The sequence below is a fragment of the Lipotes vexillifer genome, unplaced genomic scaffold (assembly GCF_000442215.2).
Source record: "Lipotes vexillifer unplaced genomic scaffold, Lipotes_vexillifer_v1.1 scaffold1041, whole genome shotgun sequence".
In the NCBI taxonomy this organism is placed as follows: Eukaryota; Metazoa; Chordata; class Mammalia; order Artiodactyla; family Lipotidae; genus Lipotes; species Lipotes vexillifer.
In genome coordinates, this window is record NW_006775616.1 from 845032 (window position 1) to 872068 (window position 27037).

Sequence of the window (27037 nt, forward strand, 5' to 3'; positions counted from 1 at the left end):
CACTGAGCTCTTTTGGAGGGAAAGGTCACAATAATTGGGATTGGTGGGACTTGTTCTTTTTACCCCCACTTAATTGGGCCACTTAAGATGGTGATTCACTTTTACAAAACCACAAAAATTGAAAGCTATCAGAGGATGTGATGTCTGTTTTGTCTTGTAAGCACATAGATTCTGAGACAAAGAAACCTGGAAATAAATCCCAGCTGTGCCACTGTCGCTTATAGAAAGAGAAAATGAAATTATATTTACACATTATACACATAGTGCTTGGCACATAGTCTGTAGTTAATAAACCATAGCTCTTCATTGTGATATTATTATAGTTATTATTATTAAATGTCAAACCATTCAATTTCTGGTTCAGAGATTTAGATATTTAGTTAGGTTAAAAATGGACTTCTGTCTTCAGAGTTAAAATAAAGAACAATGATATAACAATGGGAAAATAGTCATTACTGAAATTTTTTTTTTTGTCTGAATGTTTTAGGTTAAAGTGTTTTTTAGTTGAATATTTTGCATGTATTTGTCATAAACCTCAGAGACACACTATTATAAAAAGACAACAAAGGATCATGAATTCAGATAAATATCAGAGCCTCTATTTATAATATTTTTCTCTTTGTAAATAAATTTTCTTAGAATTTTTCTATTATATGGGTAATACATGCTCATTGTAGGAAAATAACGGAAAAATTGAGATAAGCAGAAAAAAGGAGAATAAAAGGCATTCATATTCTCACCACCTATAGCTACTAACTTTTCATGTTCACATACACGTTACATGTATTTTTAAACATTGGATAATACTGCCCAGACTTGGTGAAGATCTTTCTCTGTGAGTAAACTTTCTTCTCGAACTTTATTTTTATTCTTAGTTTGGTACTTCATAAAATGAATGAATAAGAAAACAAGTTATCTGGGTTAATTGTTGGCAAGAATATATGCCATTTTACTAAAATATCAACCTAAAGTTGTGGCAAGTGGCAAAGCTTTTTAAAAGGACAAAAACAACACTTATCATAATACATAATGATATGTTTAACAAAATTCAAGTTGTATTTGTCACTATATGCTAATTCTGAGAAAAACAGATGAATCAAACATTGATTGGGGAGTATGTTTCCTGTGAAATATGTGTGAGCACATGTATGACTTTCTGCATGATGTATATCTTTGATTTGCACAGCAGGATCATCATTGTTTGCAATAAAAAATTCCTGAGCCTTCATCAGTTTTCCTGCTTTAATTGAAGTCTCTACTCAGTCATCACCACCAATTTTCTGCAGTTGTTACTGCTCAGACTCAGTAGATCTTCATTTGTCAACCACTTTGTATGTGACTGAATGGTTCTCCTACATCAGTTTCATGGACTTGAAAAAAATTCTGCATCGTCTACAAAGTTTATAATTTGGCTTTGCAAAATGATTTACTATTATTATTATTATTTGAAATACGTTTAGAACAGAAATATTTAAAGCACCTGAAAATCCATAAGGGAATGAAGAATTACTTGAAAGTTAGAAAGGAAAGATGATAGTGTGAATAGATTGGGGATTGATTTTACAAATAATTGGTTTAGGGAAGATTTTCTGGTTATAACTTTATAAGCTACATTTCTTTATATTCTATCTGTACAAGTGAGGCCTTCCTCACCATGGTATTTTTGCCGTTTTAAAAGATAATCCTATTAGACTAAACATATTAGATTTAAGACCTTAAGCTAAATTCCTATAAATACAGGAATTCTTTACAAATTCTTTCTGAAAAGAGACAGAGTACAATGTAAAGTTATCTTTTATGTCATTTTGTTTTAAGTTTGGGTGTAAATAAGTACATTCTTTTGAGGATCATAGATTCTGTGCTCCCAAATCATCTGGGTCTGTTATATAATACTCATGCCCTTTGATAATTTAGCTCACCCATCACATATGTCTTCAGTTACATATTAGTACCAATTTAGCTACAGAGGAATCTGTATTTTTGTCTTAGAATCTGTAAATAGAGAGAGCTTGCCTCCTCTTAAAAGACACATCCTCACAAAGAATTTCCTGACCACCGTATTTAAAGTGATATAATCTTGCTATTATCTCTGCACCTTATTTCCTTTGTTTCAGTTATTGCAATTTACAAATATATTTGTTTTTCATAATTTGTTTATTGCCTGTTTCCCCACTAGTCTGTGAGCAACATGAGGGCAGAAAACATGCTTAGTTCAGTCATCAGTATATTCCCTGATCCTAGTACTGTGACTTGCACATGACAGGCTCTTAATAAAGTGTTATAAATCGCTGGATGAGTGAATGGCAAATGACTGCATGATGTGAAAACTAGTCACAATATAATATATTGATTTATTCTTTTCCTTGAGAGTTATCCTTAAGGAATTCTTATTTTATCCTGCTGTCATAAAGACTGAACCATCTTCTATTCTAATGAGGTATAACTGTTTAGTCCAGTCCCTGATATTAGTTGGAGGAGGTTGGATGGAAGCCCGTTGCCTGGGAAAGTCAAGTACAGCAAATCCCAAGCTATCCTTGAAATCCCAAACTTTCAACAGGAAGATGAAGGCGTCTATGAGTGCATTGCAAGTAACCTTCGAGGAAGAAATCTTGCAAAAGGTCAACTCATTTTCTATGGTGAGCTAATGAATTTCAAAAAATATATGAAATAATTGGTCATATCCTTCATAGTAAATAGTGAAGGTCTTTAGCATGTTGTGGAAAAGTGTCATAGGAGAAATAGAGAAGACACATTTCCAGGAAAGGAAGCTTATTAATACAATGATTAGCAGATGGGAAAGACCATTTTTAAAATATGGCTTTAATTTCGGCATAGTATGCTAATAAATAATAGCATGCTATTGTTTATTATAATATCCTTGGAAATATCAGCAATGTTATGTAAAAGCCATAGACATTTATAACACAGAGTAGAATGGAACTCAATATATTTCCCTTAAAACATTCAGCAACAGACTATGAATACCTTAATTATAATCCCAAGTAGAACTTAACAAAAGAAGGAGAAAATGACAGGAGAAACATAATACTTAATGGTAGTTTTCAGTATTTGTTTATATTTCCCATAATTGTCTACTCATATGTAGGTAATAGAAAAAAAAAACTCATTACTTCATTTAAAAAATATATTTGCCTCAATTATCAGAATCTCTCATGGACTTAAGAGAGATGGTGAAAGCATATATTTTCTAAAAGTTGCCTTTATGTCTTCTTTCATCCAGGCCAAAATACACACTTGCATGAAATTCACTTTTTCTTTTTTTTTGATGCCAAAAAACCATAAAATATACCTCATAATTATCAAAATGTTTGTTGCTTTTAAAATATTATTAACTTCTTCGCTAAATTTAATACAACTGTACTAGGGGACTTTTAAAAACTGTATTCATACATGTCCAAAAGTCATTTTCTATGTGACATGTTTCTATGTGACACATTTATAATCAGTAATAAAGTAATCGGAGGAAAAATATCCATCTATATTGTGTCCTTATAACCTCCAAAATAAGTTTATAAAATATTATTTTCGTTATACAAAATGGAACACATTTAGAGGAGTTAAGTGAGTTACACAACCATTGATGGGGGAAAAAATAAATCTAAAACCCAAGCCCATATGGTAGACTTGAAATCCTAAGCTTTTTTTTTAATGTAGCTCCTACTTAGTTGAAGATTTAAAACTTTGTTCTTCAGAATCCTAAGCATCCAAAGAATGTACACATTAAATAAATAAATATGGTTTAAAGTTACAGTTATTGCACTAAGCAACAAACCATATATATCTCAAACTCCTGTAAGCTACGTGGATTTTATATGACCATGCATTTCTTCTTCCAGGTCAAACACGTTAGGGCAATTTCTGAACAATTACCTACAAATTATACATTTTAGAAATAATAAATAGAAACATGAATCAATTTCACTCATACACTCAGTTCTTCTAAGGGTTGCCTTCATTTATCCCTCAAGGTTGTGAAAAACATGTTCTGTAACTGGAAGTTGCCCTGGTTTCCACCGAAGGTAATCTAGGCTTACTCTTCACCACAGTGGGACATCATGATTTCATCCTCTCCTCCCTGAAGGACGTTCTATCTTTGTGGAAGTAGAAGTTACAGTGGAAACACCCTGAAAGTCAGATATACTTGTGCATCATTTCAAAGACTCTCAGTTCCACTTTCTCCAACTACTGCTGCAGTGACCAGCTCAACACCATGGTTTGCAGGTGTAGCATGACAGAGTCTTACCGCAGGTGCCACACAAGGCCATCTTGTTTCCTGTTCCAGTTTTCTTTGGCCCCTTCAAGAACCTACTCAGCACTGAAGCACACACAACCTGGATGTCCTAATAGTTAACACCTGCACTGCCCTTGAATAACTGTGAAAAAGAGCCAATGAATAAATGCTTCCTCCTCCTTTCCTGGGTAGGCAGTTATAGACACTCCTTATACATTTACAGAGGATGGAGTAACAATCGTCCGTGCTGGTGGTCAACTCAATAACTCATCCTTGCATTAACTCTTTCCTTCCCTGTTGACTCTCCCTTTTCCTGACACCTTACCCTTGGCCAGCACTCCCAAATAAACAAACTGAACACAAGCCCTTGACTTTGGCTCTGCTCTCAGAGTAAAAAGATAGGTTTCTCTTTTCTAACTATGCCTTCTTGAGCAGGTTACCTAACACCCATACAACAAAATCCTCTATAAGAGTTTGAAGGAAGAATTGAGTACAACACATATAAAACACCTAGCTTACAACAGATTGAGATTCCAAAGGAAGGCTTCTCCACTCCAACATATCTAGAATAGATCTAAACAAAGGAGAGGGATTAAATTGCAAATCCAGAAATTTTCCTATCATCATTATAGAAGAAATATTAATTTTAAAGCATTTAACTTATACACCCCTGTTTCCATGAATGTTAGAAAGGATAATACTACCTTACACTTAAATAACATTTCAACATCAATTATACCAGTTGCTTTTTGCTTCAGAACTATGTAGATTGGTTCTCAGATTAGAAAATAAGGTTTGGAAAATTCATGCCTAGGATCAAAGTTAGATGCTTAACCTATATACAACTCCAGAAGTTCTCATTCCCTGTCAAGAATTTTATGTAGGGAAAAAAAAACTGGATTATAACCGTACTAAAATGTGATGAGGCTGATATTTGATTTATGCTTCAAACTACTGAATTGTAATTATATAGGGTATAGATACAATTATTTTACTTAGTTTAATCCAAATGTAATCAATGGCCTTTTGCCCACAGAGGGTTCAGATTTGATATACATTTTCTAACTTGACCTATATACTAATAGTTAACATAGAATTATTCTCTAGCCTTGTTCCCACAACTCTCAAGTTGTTAATATAGGTTCAGCAAAATGACAAAAGGCAAACATCAATCTTACGCAAAACGTCCACTGATATTTACAACAGGGTTTCTCTTATCCCACTTCGGTGGTCCTGCATTTCTCTTCCCTCAAATCACGTGTGTACAGTACTACCAGACCCAGTTAGCCTTGTCCTTCTGATTTCTACAGTCCTTGGAATGTAAAATAATGTCTTGGATTATTATGACTTGCTAAATAGCTGCTGTTGTTTCTTTTTGAAACAGCCCCTCCAGAATGGGAACAAAAAATCCAAAATACATACCTGTCCATCTATGACAGCTTGTTGTGGGAATGCAAAGCTAGTGGAAAGCCAAACCCTTGGTACACGTGGTTAAAGAATGGTGAACGCCTCAATACAGAGGTAAGCAACTGTGCTGATATTAAACATTCACCTACTCTGCTAGGGAAATTTTGTTACTAACAGAAACTATGTTTCTGGAATGTTTAGCAGGTGCCAGGAAATAGAGTATAATTTTTATATACCCTAATTTATTTAATCCTTAAATTTATTTAATCCTCACATAGCTATTAATATTATCATCATTTTTCAAATGAGAAAACTAAGGGTAGAGAACATAACTTGTACAAGGTCACACATTACTCAGTGATGGATCCATATTCAGATGATATCATTATCATCATCATCATCATCAACAACATCCACTGAACTCTCATATGAGCCAGGCCCTGTGTTAAATGTTTTCCATGCATTATCTTATTGTATCCTCATGACAATTTTATGAGAGAGATATGATTATTATTTCTATAAATGAAAAAAATTGGTTTCAGAGGGCTTAAGTCCATTTGTCCAAGGTCACACCGCAGCTAGTAAATGTCAGAATTAGTATTCTAAGCATAATCTGATTCCAGAACCCAAGTTCTTAATCATTACCTAGTATCTTGGTTTTATGAAAGCTAATGGCTGTCTCTAAACTTAGGGAAGTAGAGAACTGAGGCAGTTATCCACATTTTTCAATCTAAAGCACACCTTATCCTACAATAGACAGAAAATGAGACAAGGTTATTTTTCCCATCAAATTATCCAAATAATTGTGTTAATTCTCCACTCTACTTTGCACTTATAGGCACAGTTAGAGATAAAAGGAACATCTGTTGTTTCGAATCTGAATGGAACACTGTTCTTTGTTTCGGCTTTACTGAAATTTAATTCCTGAATCCCTTTTGCATGTAACATTCCCTGTTTCCTCCAGCCTATTTTTGTTATCTTTAGTGGATGGTAATAGGTACCCTGAAATATTTAAAGTTATATTTGCACTATTAAACTATTTCATTCTGTACACTCAAAATTACATTTCTATACTCCAAATGGGACTGTGTAACAGATTTTGGCTATTTAAACACACTTTACAGTCAACTGCAGAGAAGAAGAATTTAGCTCCTTCAACTTATGTACTGAATTAGAAAATTATCAAGTCATCATATTTTAAGTCTTTTTGAGACATTATGATGGAAATCCAAGGAAATTTGCTAATCACTCTATCCATGTCTAACATTATTGTCAAACCATGTTTTCTGGAAAACTGGACCGGTAGAGTATTCCAAATTATTTTATATACCGTATAACAGAAAGGTAACATACCTTCTATGCAAAGAATGCCAATATTCAAAGAAATAAGGTAACATAAAATATACTAACCATTAAAATTATACTAAGAACATTTCCATTTTCTTAAACTCCAGAAAGCTTCTCAGGATCTTGAAGTATACTAAACTTATTTTCATAAGCAACAGTTCTCATACACCAAAATATCATAGCTCATAGATATGCATAAATGATAAGAGAATACCTACGTTAACAAACTAGCATCTTTATGTGCCTTTTCTTTTATTAGGAAAGAATTCAAATAGAAAATGGGACACTTATCATAACTATGCTGAATGTGTCAGATTCTGGTATCTACCAATGTGCTGCAGAAAACAAATATCAGATAATTTATGCAAATGCAGAATTGAGAGTATTAGGTAAGTCATTCATTTATAGCCAAAAAATTCAAACTGACATTTTAGCAAGCTATGATTATATGTAATATGAATCCAATTTTTCTGTAAATTAGAAATTGCTTTTCCTTGAAATAATGAAAAATGTCTAAATTAGCTTCTAAAAAAATGCAAAGTGAGAATTATTATTCTGCTAGGGCAACATATTAGGGCTTGGAGGAGCCCACTACTGGGTTCATCCAAACCAGAAGTGGCTCCTCCAAAGCTGATCCCAGCATGAGGTTTTGAATACAACCCCAAAAGCATCTATTAGGAATGTTTTCAGCTGAAAATAAGAAAATAAGAAATGAAAACCTCAATTTGTAGAGACTTAAACAACGATTTATTTTATCTCAATAATAACTTCAGGGGTGGTAGCTGAGCAATGGCACTGTGACTTGATGACGTTATTCTTTAAACTCTTTCCTCATGCTTGTAGCCTCCTGGTTCCAGGAAGACTGCTGTAGCTACAGAAATCAAGTCCAAACTCAAAGCAGAAGACAGAGTGGACACTCCTTTTCATTAGTAAAGCAAAAGTTTCTGAGCCCTTACAGCAGACTCCTTTTATGTCATTAGCTAGAACCCTGTCATGTGACCACTGAGACCTCAAGAGAAGCTGGGAAAATAAGCCCTTATAGTGGAAAATGTTGAGATAGAAGTGGTTTGCGGATGATATTCTGGGATAGTCAACCAGTGGTGTCTGTCAGGATAAATGACTCATTGATATCTTTCATCCTAAGGCTTTCTTAATGGTATGAAGACAGGAGATGAAAGAGAGGAGGAATTAAGCAAAAAGACAGTTTCATGAGCATATGGGTGATGGACATTGACTCATTTGTTTATTCATTCAGTCAGTATTTATTGAATATTTGTTGTGTACTAATCACCTAAAACATAATTATCAAAATTAAAGTGATCTTTACCTTCATAGAACCTGTAGTTTCACAGAGAAAAAAGGCTAAATTTTAAAATATCATGATTATTACAGTAAAGAATTGAATAGGTGTTATCAGTTGAACATAACCTAAATTGAGAACATTCTCTTTAAGCTGAGATCAGAAGAAAAAGCATTCACAAGTCAGTGGAAGGACAGAGAAGCCATACTCGAAACGCCCAGAAGCAAGAGAACATGGCATATCTGAAAGAACTTCAGTTCACGTAGACTTTAGGCTAAGAATGGGGATTGGACATATAGGTGCCCACAAGAATGGAGCTGGGAAGACTTGGATGCACCCAGGCAGTCTAATTATTTATCACCTTCATGAACTGGTATTTGTTGAAACTGACAAAGATTAGGTTTTTTTTTTTTTAAGTTTCTACTCAGCCTGCCTGCCTCAACAGGCAGACTATTGCAGACTATTTATTTCCATTTTTCTAGTTAAAGACATGCCTGAAGAAATCTAAAATAATGATGATGTACTTCTGATTTACTTCAAAGGTATTTCATTGTCATATATGTATATTAACATTTAGGATTATTATCTTGGCTAGAACAGATTTAGTAATTTCCCTAAGCAGGGTTAAAATTCCGTCTTCTGTTCTTATGGAACCATCTTCACCCTCTTCATTATAAATATTATTAAGAATGTGACTTTTTTGTAACTTGCTTCCTCCCTCACTCCAGCTTGCTTTTGTTATCACAATGACCAGCACCAAAACAAAAATAAATTACATTTACTGAACCCATACTTTGTGCCAGGCACTACTTATCCTTCTTTATTGAATGTTATCTCATTCAAGACCTAGACTAACTTTCTGAGGTAATATCTACTGTCATCTTCATTTTACAAATGGAAACTGACTCCAAAATGCCAAATCCATAACTAGCCCAAAAAAACCTTGAGCAAAGTAGCTTGAAAAAAGTTTTGTTTACAGATATTAGTAATTTAACAATTTTGTAATTTTGTTTTTAGCCTCAGCTCCTGATTTCTCCAAAAATCCCATTAAAAAAAATTCAGTTGTTCAAGTTGGTGGGGACATTGTGATCGAATGCAAACCGAATGCTTTCCCTAGGGCCGCCATCTCCTGGAAAAGAGGAATGGAGATCCTGAGACAAAGCAAAAGGTAAACAAATCTCTTTTGTTTTAATATTTAAAATATTTTGTAATATAATATTTTCAAGATTTTTAGGGTTTACTAGGTCTTCCAAAATTCCCTCCTGTATTACTCCCTCCCAACTTACAACTACATATGCGGAGATACTAAACATTTTCACATGATGGTAAAAAAAAAAAGGATCTTTCAAGGCTACGAGCTGTTTGTATAATTTGACTGCAATATTTTCAGTGCATGCACTTGTAACAGATATATTTTAAAAAATCCTTTAACACCTTTTTCTATATTCAGTTTGAAGGCTTTTTCCTGACCCAGCCTACTAAGAAATCATTGAGAAGAGCATTATACAAAGGAGGCACTCATACTCACACACCTGGCATTGCGGTTTTTAAATAGTCACACAGGTGTTCACCCCAGGACAAAATGAATTCACCACATGAAAAAAATGTAGAGAGCTTCCTGTAGAGAAAGAAGAGAGGTTTCCTTCTACTATGGATGTGGTTGAGAAATCCCTGATTGGCACTGGCATGTTTTCTGGGAGAGTTTTGACAGCCCCAAACAGGTGTTTTTCTCTACTCATAATACATTTCAGTCCATTGTGCTGTAGAACCTTGTATACCCAGAGTTGACTTGACCACAGTTGTAGCTCTAATTTAATGACCCATGTGTGTTTCTATGTGATCAAATACACAATGGGCTACTACTATGAATTAGCAGTTGTGCTGAAGAAATGAAAATGGTTCAATGGGCACTTCTTCAGCATCATATGTGTCACAAACTCATATACATACCAGGCAAGTAACATAAATAATGAAACAGGCCAAGTGAAAGAAAAGACAACTAAAGTGTGATGAAAAAATGGCTATCTGTCAATCTTGGAAGACTGTGAAGGACTGGAGAGCGAGTTCTACACCTAAAAGAGGCAGTCGTATACTCCGAATTCAGTCAAACGTTGCTTTATGGGAAGAACCTCTAACATTTCAGGAAAAGCTAGAAATCTGATTTTTGGCACTGAAAATTCTGAGCCAGAAAAAATGTCCATAGGCGGGTTGCAGGGACACCATTTTGTCATTTCTGATCTCAGATTGCATTTGTGGTCAGGAAGAGAGAAAAGGAAGTTAAAACAAGCAAATAAACAGTGTTAATTGTGTAGAGTGTTCTCACCGTTATATCTGCTGCCTTGCAGACCCTCTCCTGACGTGGTGAGATATATAAGAGAAAGCCCCTTCAAAGGCACTCTTTCTTTCCTTACTGTTTTCTGTCTCCAGGGTTCTCTACAGCCCCGGACTGAAGCTTTTCCCAGGAGAGGGATTCTGTCAAATGTATCCTTGTACATCCTGTGCCTTGGCACAACCCAAACTCAATAAATGTCTGCAGAATGAATGAACATGTCCAAAAGGATGAATATGTAAGGCATTACCAGCTTTAGAGAAAGGCTATTCTGGGAGGAAATGCCTCAAGACATAAGAACAGATAATTCAAAACTAAGGTGAAAAGAAAGGCGAAAGGAAAACTGGCGCCCTGCCCCAGCTGGGCTCCTTCCTCAGGTAGACTACCTGGGAAACTGCTGCAAGCACTCCCAACAGATCTGGATGTGGATCTTCTTTAAATGTTTTCTCTTTCATTCCTAAATCCTAATCAAGGTTTAAATATACTGCTGTAGAACAGGAAAACTCCAGAGATCCCACAGGCTTAAACACAGGCTCTGTACTGAGGGTTTGTAAAGATCGATTAGCTCTGCTTCATTTACTAAAGTGACTGTAAATTTTCACCTAAAGAGCCAGAATAACTATTGTTTACCTTCTATAACCTTTAAAGACCCAAATGCAAGGCATGTTGGGAAGAGAAAGAAAAGGAATAAGATTTAGATGGAGGTAAGAAAATGAGAGAGAGAGAGAGAGAGAGAGAGAGAGAGAGAGAGAGAGAGAGAGAGAAGAAAAGCTTTGTAGGGTACAAGGGAAACTGCTTTTTAAAACAGCTTTTCAGATTTTTGTTTTATTTGTTTTGCTCCATATAGGATGAATTTGGGATCTTTTTAGCCTCCAAACAGTCACTAATAGTTATATCAGATTCAGCATCGTCTCACTGGGGTTAAAGGAATGGCCCACATGATTTTTATTTACAAATTCTTCTTTCATAATTCCATTCACTCATTGCTTTAGAATTTCATTACAGGTTCCAGCAAAAGAAAACAAATAAAATTATCTCCTGAATATGCATCCTAAAAAGTTGGGAAAAAAAGTCGAGTCCCAGCAGAGTACAGTAATTACAGATGTATATCTCTGCCAGGTATAGCTGACCTTAAGCAGTGATTTGCAAAGGTCACACACAGCCAGCTCTGTGGCTTTCTGTTTCTGCATGTTTCCTATCCTGCCCCCTCTTCTATTGTTTTCTGAGACGACTGGTTTCATTAAGAGTTGACTCCATGCAGCTTATTGGGAAATGCAGCACCCATGCTTCTATTTGTGTTGACTTGATGGCTTTTTTGTAGTCTTATCATGGTGATTTCCAAACAGGCTGAAGGTAAAAATTAGAGCAGTGATTAAAAAAAAAGGAAAGAAGAAAGGAAGGAAGGAATGGAGGAAGGGAGGAAGGGAAGGAGGAGGTAAGGAGGGAAAGGGCATAACGGTTTACTGTGGAGGTTGTATGTACAAATGAAGACATAGCCCAGCCTCTATTCTATCCTAATTACACCATAACTTAGAGTAAGCCACATGTCTTTGATAGGCTTCTATATCAAAGATGGATTAGAAGCATTTCATCTTCCTAAAAGAGAACAGATAGCCAAGTAGTCTCTCCAAGCCCATTCAAGCCTAAGGTTTATTATTTCTTCTATAGCTTTGATATGAGCCATTAGAAGGGAACTGACTCTTTTCTCCATGATCTTTTCTCCTTCTCAAGTCAGTGTTGCCAGGACAGATCCCAAATTCTAGCAAAGTAACTGCATTCAGCTTGCAAATAGCTATCACACTGGAAGAACACTTTGGGGAGGAGAATATTAAGAGTACCTAATGCCACAAAATAGTTTTTCTAACATTTGCAATATATTAATATAAAAAGTTATTTGACTTAGAGTCTGTGTATACATTTTTACACTGTATGTGCACACACTTGTGTGTGTGTGTGTGTGTGTGTGTGTACCATAGGGGAAGCCATAATTTCCGAAACTAATGAAATTAATTACCCTAGGAGACAGAGACCTAGTCCATTGTCCAAATTTTATAGAGCCAGATCCTAACCTCAAACACAGAACACTGAGTCTTAGTACACAGATTTTAATGCCACATCAGCCTGAATATTTTATCTAAATAGCAAAATAAATGTAATTCCTATCTTTTCATACTCTGTTAAAGCATGATACAACTGTATACACAGGAAGATTAAAAGAATCAGGTACAGAAAACAGTTTAAATGATTCCAAGTAGGAACAGTTTTAGTTCTTGACCTTGGAAATATCTATCTACATGGGGAAATGTATGTTTTTAGTCTGTTATAAAACTTCTATACCATCCTGTCTACTGTGAAATTTCATTGTTGCTACACTTGCTTTCAATAAAGTGTAACTATCTAGAGATGGTTGAAAGGACTCTAAAGAAGCCTATTCAAAGTAATCTTACTGTATGCCCTACTTATAAAAATGGTGGCAATATATATTTTTTGACAATTTCTTCCAGTCTTACAAGAATCAGACAGCGTATATCACATAGCTAATGCAAAGCTTAGAATTGATGCCAAATCTTCCATCTCTGCTTCCAGATCTTTTCCTCTCTGCAAATAATAGAGAACATACTCAAACTCTTTATTTTCTGAAAGCTATTGTCACGTGATTTTACCAAATTTCATGTGTTGATAATTCAGATCAAGCAACATTTCTGAATATGGTGTTTCTTATTGGCCTGTGTGTCACAAAGTTTTGACTATTTGAAGAGTTCCATCTTTACAAGTGTCTATATTTGTGGCTGGCTGTCAGAAGAGAAAAGTTTTACTCCAACTAAAAATAGGCAGATGGCATTACAGAGCCCTAAGGCTGCCTGGTTTCCTACCAGGAATCTATAGTCATACTCCATCTACCTCTTTCTTTTCGGAGCTACCAGTCATTTAGAAACAGCACTTAAACTGAAGAGGAGCAATGGTATGTTCCTGTGGAAGAAACTGGGATGTATTATAAAGAGTCCCTTGCTGGGAATCAGAAAACCAGGATTCTAGTCTCAGTTCTGTCATTGACAAGTGGCCTGAGTTTGGGTAAAATCACTAGCCTACTGTTTTTTTCATTGAGGTCACTGTTTCCTGGACTTATTTAAGATGAAATAATATGAAAACAACTTTCAGAAATACTAAGCATGCTACCCATGCAATGACTGCCAGAACAGAGATTATATGTTAGAAATCAATGCAAAACGTTAGCCTGGCAGGTTGAAATGGCAGATTCTATCATACTCATACTCATAGTTTTATACATGTTTTAGCTATTTGTTCAGGTGACCAAGTGATTGAGCCAAACATGGTGATTGCTGTGAATTGTCAAAACAGCTAAAATGATCTGTTTACATGGATTCAGAGGTTACAGAGGGCCCTGGCATCTAGATTTAAGCATCCCGAGAGTACTAGGCACCACTCATTAACACACCATTATGGGGCCAGCACCCAGAACAAACCTGGAACATAACAGATGCCCAATGAATATTTTCTACTTTGCTAAATCAATGAAAGCTAAAATTTACTTTGTTTTGTGTCTACCTGAATTAAGAGATTTTGCAGTTAAACCAAAAACGTATTTAATAATTAACAGACCAATGATGTGTTCATTCATTCATTCTGTAAATATCTGATGAGCAAAAATTATACCCCAAATACTATACTAGGTTCTGTAGGTAATTTTTAAGTAGCCAACTACATGATACATAATATGCCTTCATAAGAACGTGTTTTGTTTTTAAGTTATTTGGAGTCAAAGATCTGAGTTCTGGTATGAACTCTACTCACTAAGTTGATAACTTCTAGCAAGTCCTTTAACTTCAATGGTTCTCAGTTGATTTGTTTGAAAAATAGAGAAAATAATACTTGTCTCACCCTTGGAGTTGTATGAGACTCAAATGACATAGCATGTGTGAAAAGGATGGGTGATCGGTATACACTCTGTTACCATTGGGTGCATTTACTGCTGTTATCCTAACCTTTATGCAAATCCAAGTTACACATTCTTACCTCCACCAGCCAAGGGAAAAACCACAGACTTCACCACAGGAAGTCAAGATGAATACAGATTAAGCTTATCTGTGCAAGGCATTCTGAGGCAACTGAAGGAATCAATTCCACATCTGCTAAGTTTGATTAATCGCTTCTTTTTTGCCTTGTGGATCCACTTAGCAAGTGAACTGACAGAAATCAAAGGCCTAGATTTATCTCCTTATACCCAGTGACTGCTGGCTACCTGTTCAGGGGTCACCTCATGAATTTAATAGAAAACGCAGGAAATGTGAACCTGCTGGGAAGACAGCTCAAAACGTCCTCTGAAGGGCAGCATTCAGTAAGACGCCTAAATCACCTGAGATCTTATCCGAGTGGGAACACAAGCTCTGAACAACAAAAACAAAGAGATGGACAACTTTTTTTTCCTATTATTGAAAGAATAATTGAATTAATAGGTAACCCATCACATTGCTTCTTCACTTTCCTAAAAAAATCCACCACATTTCTCCATCATTTCATAAAATGAAGTAAAATAAAATCCAGCTATATGTTAGACTAATTGTCATTAATAATTAAAATAACCATTTTAAGCACCTCCACATGACAGGCAGTATACCAGGCTTTTCATATATCTCAAAAAACTAAAGCACACTTTTTTCATATTCAGATATATTTCTGAAGGACATAGTTACCACAGAGCATATGGTTATGTTTGTACCACTTTTACCCTGGTAATCTCAAAGAGCTGAATACAAACGGCACTTTGAAATTCACAGAGAATTGAACTCATTTAGTCATAGAGATTCTGCCCCTACCCCCGAGAAGTTGGTTTCAGGATGTGATCATATTCCACAGACTTGAAATAAGAGGACTGTTGGAATTTTTGGAACCGATTTCATTACCTCTTTCCACCCAGATACATATATATATATATATATATATATATATATACTTCTAAACAGATCTTATCAAATCCTGGATTTTGTGCTTTATCCTACAATAATGACACCATTAAAACCTGCGTGGCCCTGGGCACTTGATAAAATGGTGTACCCTGTGGGAACATAATGAACCCATTAGGTGGCACGGAATCTAGTAGTGATGCTTATTCAATAGTTTCGCCTTCAATCCCCCAATTTAGTTGGCCCACTCCATTTCCATCTGCAGGACAGTTCAACTCCAAAGACCTCCCTCTTAGACACAATAGTACCTTGTGGGAAAGGGCCAGGGGAAGAAGAGTAGAGAGGGGAAGCAGAAATGAGAGAGAAGGAGATGAGGAGAAACAAGGACGAGATGTCATTCTCTGTGCCAAGAGATAATTGATCGTTATTGAGCAAGTCACTTGATCTTTCTTTTCTTCATGGGTGAAAAACACTTGGGAGGGCTTCCCTGGTGGCGCAGTGGTTGAGAGTCCGCCTGCTGATGCAGGGGACACGGGTTCGTGCCCCGGTCCAGGAGGATCCCACATGCCGCGGAGCGGCTGGGCCCGTGAGCCATGGCCGCTGAGTCTGCACGTTCGGAGCCTGTGCTCCGCAACGGGAGAGGCCACAACAGTGAGAGGCCCGCGTACCACAAAAAAACAAACAAACAAACAAACAAAACACTTGGGAGAACCTATTTGAAAGCCCTTACCACAGTGACACAGAAAAGGAACAGAATAAAAAAAAAAAAAGAGTCTGTCTTCATTCTTCTCCTTGCTAAGCTACCTGGACAAAGTAGTTCCTTTAGTTACAGAGCCTGTTGCCCAACACTTAGCTATCATTCCACTTTCTCCTTGGAGCCTTTTCACAGCCATCTTACCCTGTGGGGCATCAGCTAATGGGAGTCTGGCTGCCTGGTTGTAAGGAAGCTGATTATATGATGCTCCCTCCCTGTTTGACCCTCCTCTATGCATTTTTCAATAACTGCTTTCTAAATCACCACTATTCCTTCTTTTTTTAAACCTTTACCCCCAAGCGCTCAATCTTAATAAAATATCCCCTCCACACGTTTTTTTTTTTAATGCAACTTTAGCCAGAATGTAGCAACTGGTAAGCAGGATTTCCTAGCCCTTCCTCCTTGCAGAGCTTCCTAATGGAACAAGCAAATAAACCTAATTTTATTTTGTATCACCAACTACTTAATATAATAGTGCTTAGTACATTAGGTGGCATAAGTATCAAATAGGCAAATGAACCATATGTTCCCATGTTTAAGGAAGAATGACAGTCTGCATAATGCCAGGCTTATTACAATCTCCCTTCTGTGCTGCTTCTTTGTAATAAAATTTTAAATCGTTCATACTCAACTCCTGAAAACCTTGTTAAGGTGAGCCTTTCCAAGGGAACACATGCTGAAGATGTCAAGAGCCATCTGATAACTCTTGCCTGTGTCAAGCAAAGATGTAACAAGCTAAAATCCTATGTGTGCCCCTGTCAGTCTTGCCCTATTTTTTCCTCTTGCCATCCAATCTTTCTTTCTTTATCCCCATTGGCCTCCACTGGCCTGAAGCACTGACCCTTTAGCACATGCCTGCAGAGCCACCTACCTGACATGGTCTGAAAAAGCTCCAGTTCATTAAAGATGTAAAGCCTGTCTTTAAACCCAGCCTGCCCAGCTGGGTGTGTGCTGTTTTACACTGCTGCCTTAGTTAGACTATCATTGCTTTAGTTCTCTATTTAAAATGTTTTAATGATGGGTAATAACATCCTGTGGTTTTGAGCGAAGGGCAAATATGGCAAAGCAAAGAAGTTCCACAAATAAATAGCATCTTATAAATTCTTGTACTATAAGCTATCACTGAAAATGCATAAGCTTCATCATAGAGTTGCTATGAATTCACTGGCTAGATTGGTAGATTTCATTATCATGCATAAGATTTTCATGCATAAGATTTCAGGATCATGCATGATTATGCATAAGAACCTTGTGAAAAATGCAGATCCCAGAGCTGCATTCAAGGTTTTGAGTTAGTGGGTAAGAAGGGCTGAGAAATCTGCATTTTTACAAATTCACTCTCTCTGCTCCCAAGTAAAGCTGAGACTGTTCAATACCACCTAGAGTAACACTGATTTGGTGCAAATGTATCATTTTAAAAATAGAAACTTTGTTTCATCTTCTTTCCCCTAAGAACTCTGCTTCCTGTACTAACATGCTCAGCTCCTCATCTTATCTCATTGCTGAGGAGTTCAGTTACTTTTTGAAAATATGAATACAATTGGCCTTCGAATGGTGTCAACTTACTTAAGTGCTTGTTTCTAATTTCTGAGTGACATTTATATCTTCCAAAGTTTACGTAAGTATTCAACAGCAATAATTTTATAGACAGAAAAGGTCAGTTATCAGTGCAATTTATACAAATGACCTTTCATTCTTGGTTTGACTTTGGCAGAAAAAAGTGATCACTTGATATGCTTAAAGTATAATGTTCCTCACTTGGAAAGAAAATGGTTGCTTGACAAGTGTTTGTTACACCCACCCTTTTTTAGAGATACTGGTGGGCATACAGAAAGTAAATAAATAGAAACAGATAGAAATAGAATTTTTGTCTTGGTAGAAATTATGATCCAGCTGAAGAAATAAAAGCCAGACCAATTATGTGACAGTGAGTCTTGTTAACATTTTCAAAATGAAAAGTGAGGCTGTCAGAGCATTTTTTTTAAGTCACTGGCTATTATTTCCTATATCTTTTTTTTTTCTTTTTTTCAACAGTAGAATTAAAAAGCATTTCCAAATGAAATTTATGCAAGAGCTCATTTCATAAAACAAGTAAAACTGAACTAATCTGGCTAATGTCCTGGAGGGAGAATCAGAGCCCCTCTCTAAACCCTCATCCCTTTTCAGCCACAAGCAGCCCGTGGAGTGCCCTAAGAATCCCCTGGATCTCTTGAGAGCATAGCTGGAGAATTACTGAGTTAGAGTGACAAATTTGATACTCAAGTGTAACTTGTCAAACCATTCACTTATTTATAAGCACAATTGCAAACCAACTGACAGTCCATGTAGAAGATTCTAGGTTTATAAATTTGAATGAGCCCAGAATCTTGCGGGGAAAGCAGGCAGGTCAACAGCTCCAGTGCAGTGGGGCATGTGTCACCACAGACAGAAGATGGTGTAGAGACTCACAAACACAGCTTACAGGAGGAGAGAAAGGCCTCAGCAGGTTGGAGGTAACTGACCTGGTGCTTGAAGGGTAGGTAGGAAAATTTCCTATATGAGGAATGTAGGAGGAGCAGGTTTACTGTGTGGCAGCTTTAACCCATATTTAGCTTCATACTTGATGCCACTTCAAAGATTTAGATTTAGACTTCCTTTCCTCAATACAGGATATAGTTCATCCATGATTTCTCTAAGTAGAGAATCAAATTATTTTATAAGCAATCCATAAGTTGACTCCTTGAGTACTCAAGGGATGCTTAGATATACTTAATTACATACAGTTTTCACTCTATCTCAGATCAAATTAACCACTATAGCCAGAAATCTACCCTTCTCATAGTTGACCCTGACCCTCATCATATATAATAACAATAACAATAATAATATCCACTAATATCCTACCTACAATGGGCAGTATATTAAAATGTTAGATATAACAATTCACTTAATTTTTACAAGATACCTATGGAGGTTATCATTTATTTATACTTTTTAAATGGGTTAAAACTAAGGTTTAGAGAAGTCAGGCATCATGTCCACAGTCACACAGATAGTAAATGATAGAAAAGCATTCAATTCCAGGAAGCTCTGATTTCAAAGCCATGTGTAACATTAAACACTACACTGTAGGTTTTTAATTAGCTTTTTGAAGTAGTATAGTGTCCATCTGTGGATCTAAATGCAGACTGTCATACTGTACACATTATTTGTTCCTCATATTTTCCAGTTAGACAAAAATTCCTCTGAAAACTGTAATATATACACTCAAATTCTATTTTTATATTAATAAAAGGTATAGGATAAGTCCATAAGTTGTCAATGTACTGAAAGATGGAGTCAATTCACATCAATAAAATAAAATAATTCAGTCCAATTAGTGGCTTAGCATCCTGCATCCACAACGTTCAAATGACTGACTGGATTTTCAATGTAACATACAATATAATTTTTGGTGACATGTAAGACACAGATATGCAAATTCAACAAACAGTGATACACTCCCTAAGCTCCATAAAGGACTTGATCTGATATGAAATTATGTGTTATAATTAAGAAAGAATGAGCAGACTAGGAGGCACATCCAAGTTGACCTCCCATTCTCAGCCAGTTTGTTAGTTTTGTAAAGATTCTGAGGAGTACAATAATTCAGTAGCCAAAGGGGATCTAGAATTGGAAATCCCACTAGCATCCATCACTTTCAGAACCACCCATGTTCAAGATAGCAAGGGGAGGCATTTCTGAGATACACATATTCTGAAATCACTGAATTACAAAGTTGGAGTGAAAGGGGTAATAATCATGAACGTTCCAGCCCAATTCCCTCACTTTTTATATCTGAGGGAAAACAAAGACCTCGGGGATAAAGTTACTAGTTTAAGTTCACCTGGCTGTGTTTGAATCTCATCCACCTATCTCAAAGTAAACTGCAGATACAGCTTTACATCTGCAAAATTTCAAAGCCTTGAGGAAAATCAAACGATAGGCTCATCATCATAAACATAATGAAAGTGTAGCCAAAATGTCCTTGCAATGTTCAAACTTCTCCATTCTGTTTTGCACAACTCTTTCTCCCATTGTGTTTTCAATCGGTTTGCCTCCAGTTATTTTGGGAGCATACTTTTTAAGATATTTCTTTTAAGTCCTATTTTCACAACTTTTTTGTCATTTACTAACTTTATAATTTCTTATCTTTTCTTTTGATTTGCTTGGGCTGTAAGGCATGTTAGCATATGAATCTATTTTAATTCCCTTTTGTTTTCTCAGGCATCCTAAAATACTGCAGCAAATGCAGACACTTTTCTTTATCTTTCCCTTCTATTGAACAGCTAAATATTCCTCTTAGGGCTCTTTCACTGGATTAATTTAGCTAAGCTCTCCATCTGATGCAGTTTTCTTAATGTTAAATCACACTTCCTTCACATTTTATGGGAATCAGCCTAGCAGCACACTCTATGGCATGCCATTGAAATAAAGACACATCATGACACCAAATAATTATGTTATTTAGCAAAGGTTCTTATCTGGCATCTCCTAATTTATGTCACAATTCAGTCGCCCTGAAACTGTTTTTGCATTGTATGTCAGCCACTACAAAGCCGTTGCTTAAATTATTTGTGTATATTAAAGAAGGAGTCACATTTTGATGAATTCTAAGGTCTGAATATCTGATGCTTGATTTCTGCTTTGGAGTTTAGAACAGTTGAACCAAAGGCTTAACTCTGAAACATTTGGCTGTTCACACCAGTAATTATGCATTAGGCATAAAATGCAACCATAGAAACCAGGAATTTTTTAAAAATTAGACACTGGCAGCAGTGATTTTTTATTTCTATGCAAATTAAAATGTGTTTGAGTCCATTCTTAATTTCCAGGTAATACTTCTAAACAATCCTTTGCTAGTTAAACCCTCTCACTTAACTGTATAATGACCGTCAAATCACCTTTGATTAATCAGTTCATGACAAACATATCTTTAGCTATTTAATCTGATTAATATTCCTTTAGTCCATTATAAGTAGTAAGAAAAAAGGGCATGCAGCCATGCATGCTGTGTTTTTCCCCTAGGCACCTGAGAAAAACGTATTTTCTGACAAAACATAGCAAAATTGAATTTATTTGTGCTACCGATTGGTGATGCCACACCATGTAGGTTTTTAGTTTGTTTACTTTTCCTACTCCACTCACATCCCATAATACATATAAATTTAAACACACTGTGCCTGATGTTACTCAATACAAGAGACCAAAGGAACACTGTTACTTCTTTGGAGCTAGGGAAGAGGCTAAGGAAATACAAAGGATTTAATAACTGCATTTTCTGTAAATTAACTAAATAATTAGGAACCCCCCAACAGGGTCCATATTACCATAATAATTAAAAAAATTTTATTAAGTACTTTATTAAAACTTTAGTTTCATGATTGGAACTATATAAAAGAATGATTAAAATTTGCTCTATATCCTTTTAGCAAGGATAAGCAAGCCTTGCCCTTGCTAAGACTGATTTGAATGTATTTCTTTACCTCAATTCTTGTCCTACTTTATATGGCATCAGCAAACAAACTGAAAGTCACTTAGCTAAATAAGCATCATGTTTATATTTTTAACTAGCTTTTACTTTTTTAAAAAATAAATTTATTTATTTTATTATTTTATTTTTGGCTGCACTGGGTCTTCGTTGCTGTGCACGGGCTTTCACTAGTTGCAGCGAGCAGGGGCTACCCTGCGGTGCACGGGCTTCTCATTGCGGTGGCTTCTCTTGTTGCGGAGCACGGGCTCTAGGCACACGGGCTTCAGTAGGTGTGGCACACAGGCTCAGTAGTTGTAGCTCATGGGCTCTAGAGCGCAGGCTCAGTAGTTGTGGCCCATGGGCTTAGTTGCTCCGTGGCATGTGGGATCTTCCCGGACCAGGGGTACAACCCCTTGTCCCCTGCACTGGCAGGCAGATTCTTAACCACTGCACCACCAGGGAAGCCCTAGCTTTTACTTTTAAACAAAGAAATTATTTGCCTGAGTGATTTTCGGTAAGTTTACTGAATTTATTGGTAATGGTAATAAATATACATCTGCACCTAGAAAGAGAAGACTAAAGGTTTTGTGGTATATACAAACAGAAAACACGTATTTATTTAGTACCTATGAATTACAGGTATTGGTGAAAAATACAAAACACATAAAGAAGAACAGCTACCATTTGGGATTACTCATTATCCTCTAGGCTTATCTCAGATTTTTAATACATTTAAAAAGTTTGATTCTCAAAACAAACTGATGTTATTACTACTGTTATCCCCATTTACATGGAAATTTTTATAGAAAGCAAGCAAGTGCTTCCAAAGGAACAGAGCCAACAAGAGAGAGCCAGAACACAAAGCAAAAGCAAGCTGACTTTAGAGTTCATGGTCTTAAAACCCCTATATCACTTGACCCCTATATCACTTAAGCAAAAAAACCTTAGCTTTTACAGTCTATTTAGAGAGTGAAAACTTGTCTAAAAAGAAAATTATGACAAAGGAGCAAAGGCAATACAATGAAGCAAAGGTAGTCTTTTCAACAAATGGTGCTGAAGCAACTGGACAGCCACATGCAAAAAAAAAGGAAAAAAAGGAATTTAGAGACAGACCTTACACCCTTCACCAAAAAAAAAAAAACAAAAAAACAAAACTCAGAATGGATCACAGACCTAAATGTAGAACAAAAAACTGTAAAACTCCTAGAAGATAACATAGGAGAAAATCTAGATGACCTTGGGTAAGGCCATGACTTTATAGATACAATATCAAAGGCAGATCCATGAAGGAAAGACATAATAACCTGGACTTCTTTAAAATAAAAAAAAACAAAAAACTTCTGCTCTGTGAAAGACAATGTCAACAGAACGAGAAGTCAAGCCACAGACTGGGAAAGAATATTTGCAAAATACACATCTGATAAAAGATTTTTATCTAAAATATGTCAAGAACTCTTTAAACTCAAGAAAACCAACAACTCCATTAAAAAATGGGCAAAATACCTTAACATACACCTCACCAAGTAAGATATACAGATGGCAAATACACATTTGAAAAGATGTTCCACAGCATATGTCATCAAGAAAATGTAAATTAAAACGAGATACCACTACACACCTATTAGAATGGCCAAAATCTGGAAGACTAACACCAAATGCTGGCAAGGATATGGAGCAACGAGAACTCTCATTCATTGCTGATGGGAATGCAAAATGGTACAGCCACTTTGGAAGACAGTTTGGCAGTTTCTTACAAAACTAAACATATGGGCTTCCCTGGTGGCATAGTGGTTGAGAGTCCACCTGCCGATGCAGGGGACACGGGTTCATGCCCCGGTCCGGGAAGATCCCACATGCCATGGAGCGGCTGGGCCTGTGAGCCATGGCCGCTAAGCCTGTGCATCCAGAGCCTGTGCTCCGCAATGGGAGAGGCCACAACAGTGAGAGGCCCGTGTACCGAAAAACAAAAAACAAAAAACAAAAAACAAACTAAACATACTCTTATCATACAATACAGATATTGTACTCTTTAATGTTCATCCAAAGGACTTGAAAACTTATGTCCACACGAAATCCTGCACACTATATAGTTTATAGCATCTTTATTCATAATTGCCCCAAATTGGAAGCAACCAAGAGATTCCTCAGTGGGCAAATGGATAAATAAACTGGTATATCCAGGCAATGGAATATTATTTGGTGCTAAAAAGAAATGAGTTAACAGGCCATGAAAAGACATGGAAGAATCTTAAATACATATTACTAACTAAAAGAAGCCAATCTGAAAGGTTACATACTGTGTGATTGCAACTATATGACATTCTGGAAAAGGCAAAACTTTGGAGACAGTAAAAAGATCAGTAGTTGCCAGGGGCTGGAGGAGATAAGAATAAACAGGTGGAACACAGAGAATTTCTAGTTCAGTGGAAATATTCTGTATGATATTATAATAATAGATACATGTTATTATATATGTTCCCAAACCCAAAGAATAAACACCACCAAGGGTGAACTCTAAGGTAAACTATGGTCTTTGACTATGACTCGTCAGTGTATGTTCATCAGTTGTAACAAATATACCATTCAGGTGGGGAATGTTGACAACAAGGGAGGCTATGCATATGTGTGGGTACATAGGAAATCTACCTTTCTCTCAATTTTTTTGTGAACCTAAAACTGCTGTAAAAAAAAAGTCTTAAAATAAAGGAAAATTCAAAATACAAGGCAACATAATGATTCAGATAATGATTCAGTAGAAATCAGGATCAGAAGAACTGCATCCTTGCTGTAGCTAAGTAAGTTATTAAACCTCCCTGCATATGAGTTTATTTATTTTTTTTAAATAAAATATCTTAGTTCCCTGACCAGGGATCGAACCTATGGACCCCTTCAGTGGATCTGCAGAATCCTAACCACTGCATCACCAAGGAATTCCCCATATAAGTTTATTGATGTGCGACAAAACTGCTAATTTTTAATATTTGGGGAGACAGAGAGAGTACTGTGAACTGTAGTGTTTGAGAGGACGGGTGTGACAGAGAAAGCTACATATCTTACTCCAGTTTCCCTAGGACACAAAACTAAGAGTGAAGCAGGTAAATACAGGCAGCAATGCAGGATCATATCTTATTACACTGGCCACTGACTCACTTTAAGCCAAGGGACACACAACAGGTAGGCTGGCATCAGTTAGTCATATAGACTGTCTCCAGACAGAAACTACTTGGGAATAAAGAGACTTTGGAAGGAAAGAAAATGGGATTTATCTGCTGGCTGCTCCTTTGCCAGCGGGGTTGTATTATCTGGACCTTGGCAGCCAATGGAACAAAGAGAAGCTGAGGAGACACATAAGGTGTGTCTGAAACGGTGAAAATCAAAGTAGGCTTGGGAGGATGGATGGAATTCAGACAAACGGATTGGAGTGAAAATCTTCTGCTAGATACTTGGGGAAGAGATTCTAGGCTTTCATCTGGCAAGTCTCTGAAGGATGTACTCTAACAAATATTTGCAAATTATGAACATTTGTTTTCTCTTTGGGAGTTACACAACTCTTTACTGAAAAGAATATTTGTGCTCTTTCCTAACAGGCAGACAAAATAAAAGAGATAACATACTTAAGAATTCCTTCCAAAAATTTTGTTGAATTTTCTGGTATGTGTTTCCCCTTGTTTAGAACTGATTAAAGATAAAAAGTGTATTGTTCTTTGCAGAAGATGATCACCATTTAGTAGAGAGACTAGATTTCATTTTCTGTGCCAATTCAGTCATCTCTGTCTTGAGATAGCACTTCATTTTTATTGTCTCTATGTTTTTATCTTTTTTGTTATCTCTTTTTTTGGGTTATCTGTTGAGTTTTTTACTACTCTGATGATCTTATAGAACTACCATGACCCAGCAATCCCACTACTGGGCATATACCCTGAGAAAACCATAATTCAAAAAGAGTCATGTACCAAAATGTTCATTGCAGCTCTATTTACAATTGCTAGCACATGGAAGCAACCTAAGTGTCCATCAAAAGATGAATGGATAAACAAGATGTGGCACATATATACAATGGAATATTACTCAGCCATAAAAAGAAACGAAATTGAGTTATTTGTAGTGAGGTGGATGGACCTAGAGTCTGTCATATAGAGTGAAGTAAGTCAGAGAGAGAAAAACAAATACCGTATACTAACACATATATATGCAATCTAAGGAAAAAAAAATGTCATGAAGAACCTAGGGGCAAGACGGGAATAAAGACACAGACCTACTAGAGAATGGACTTGAGGATATGGGGAGGGGGAAGCGTAAGCTGTGACAAAGTGAGAGAGTGGCATGGACATATATACACTACCAAATGTAAAATAGTTAGTTGGTGGGAAGCAGCCACATAGCACAGGGAGATCAGCTTGGTGCTTTGTGACCACCTAGAGGGGGGGATAGTGAAGGTGGGAGGGATGGAGGGAGATGCAAGAGGGAAGAGATATGGGAACATATGTATATGTATAACTGATTCACTTTGTTATAAAGCAGAATCTAACACACCATTGTAAGGCAATTATACTCCAATAAAGATGTTAAAAAAATAAATAATAAAATAAATAATAAAATGGATTCCAGTGGGACATTTTACCTAAAACCTAAATTATGCAGAGCCAAAATTTATACACAGTTTCCTACTTCTTATCTAACTCATTTTAATCCAATCTATTTTACATTTTCTAGATATCAGTAAAATTAAACTGTCAATTAAAATGTCATGGTCTACAGTATTATCTTTAGACAGAAGTGGAAGCAATACTCCAGTTAATAATCTAACTATAAAAATAGAAGTATTGCTCTAGTTTCAGCAATATGAAATTGTAGTTGTCCAATGTCCTAATTTCTCTGAGTTTAAGAAATTTAGCTATTCCTAATCTTCTATGTCCTCAAATTTTGTGATAGGCTATGGTCAATAACTAAACAAAAAAAATCAGAGTCTTCCTCATTTGCTATTCATATGGGGTCCACATAATATAGATCTATTTTTTCTATATGTAGGTAAATCAAAATTTGGACATACATTAGATTAGTTGTAGTGATAAACTAGATGTGAATGCTAATATCTATTGTACTTATGAAGCTTGTAATGAACTGGTATCATAATACAACTTAGGAAAGCAAGGGTAAAAATATTCGACATTAGTCTTTAGACTAATTCCTTAGAATGACACAAAATTTGACACACATGTTCCAGGTAAAAAACTC

The 27037-nt window shown here is 36.2% G+C and overlaps 1 protein-coding gene across 2 annotated transcripts in view; it reads left to right on the forward strand.

Annotated features, from left to right (window-relative positions):
* The window catches only part of CNTN6 (contactin 6), a 293689-nt gene that overhangs the window by 218188 nt on the left and 48464 nt on the right, over positions 1–27037 (forward strand). For both annotated transcript variants that reach the window (XM_007450034.1, XM_007450033.1), the window contains 4 exons: positions 2452–2636; positions 5637–5773; positions 7266–7395; positions 9324–9474. In XM_007450034.1, coding sequence (XP_007450096.1) covers positions 2452–2636; positions 5637–5773; positions 7266–7395; positions 9324–9474 — 603 coding nt within the window. The remainder of the gene's footprint in view (positions 1–2451; positions 2637–5636; positions 5774–7265; positions 7396–9323; positions 9475–27037) is intronic.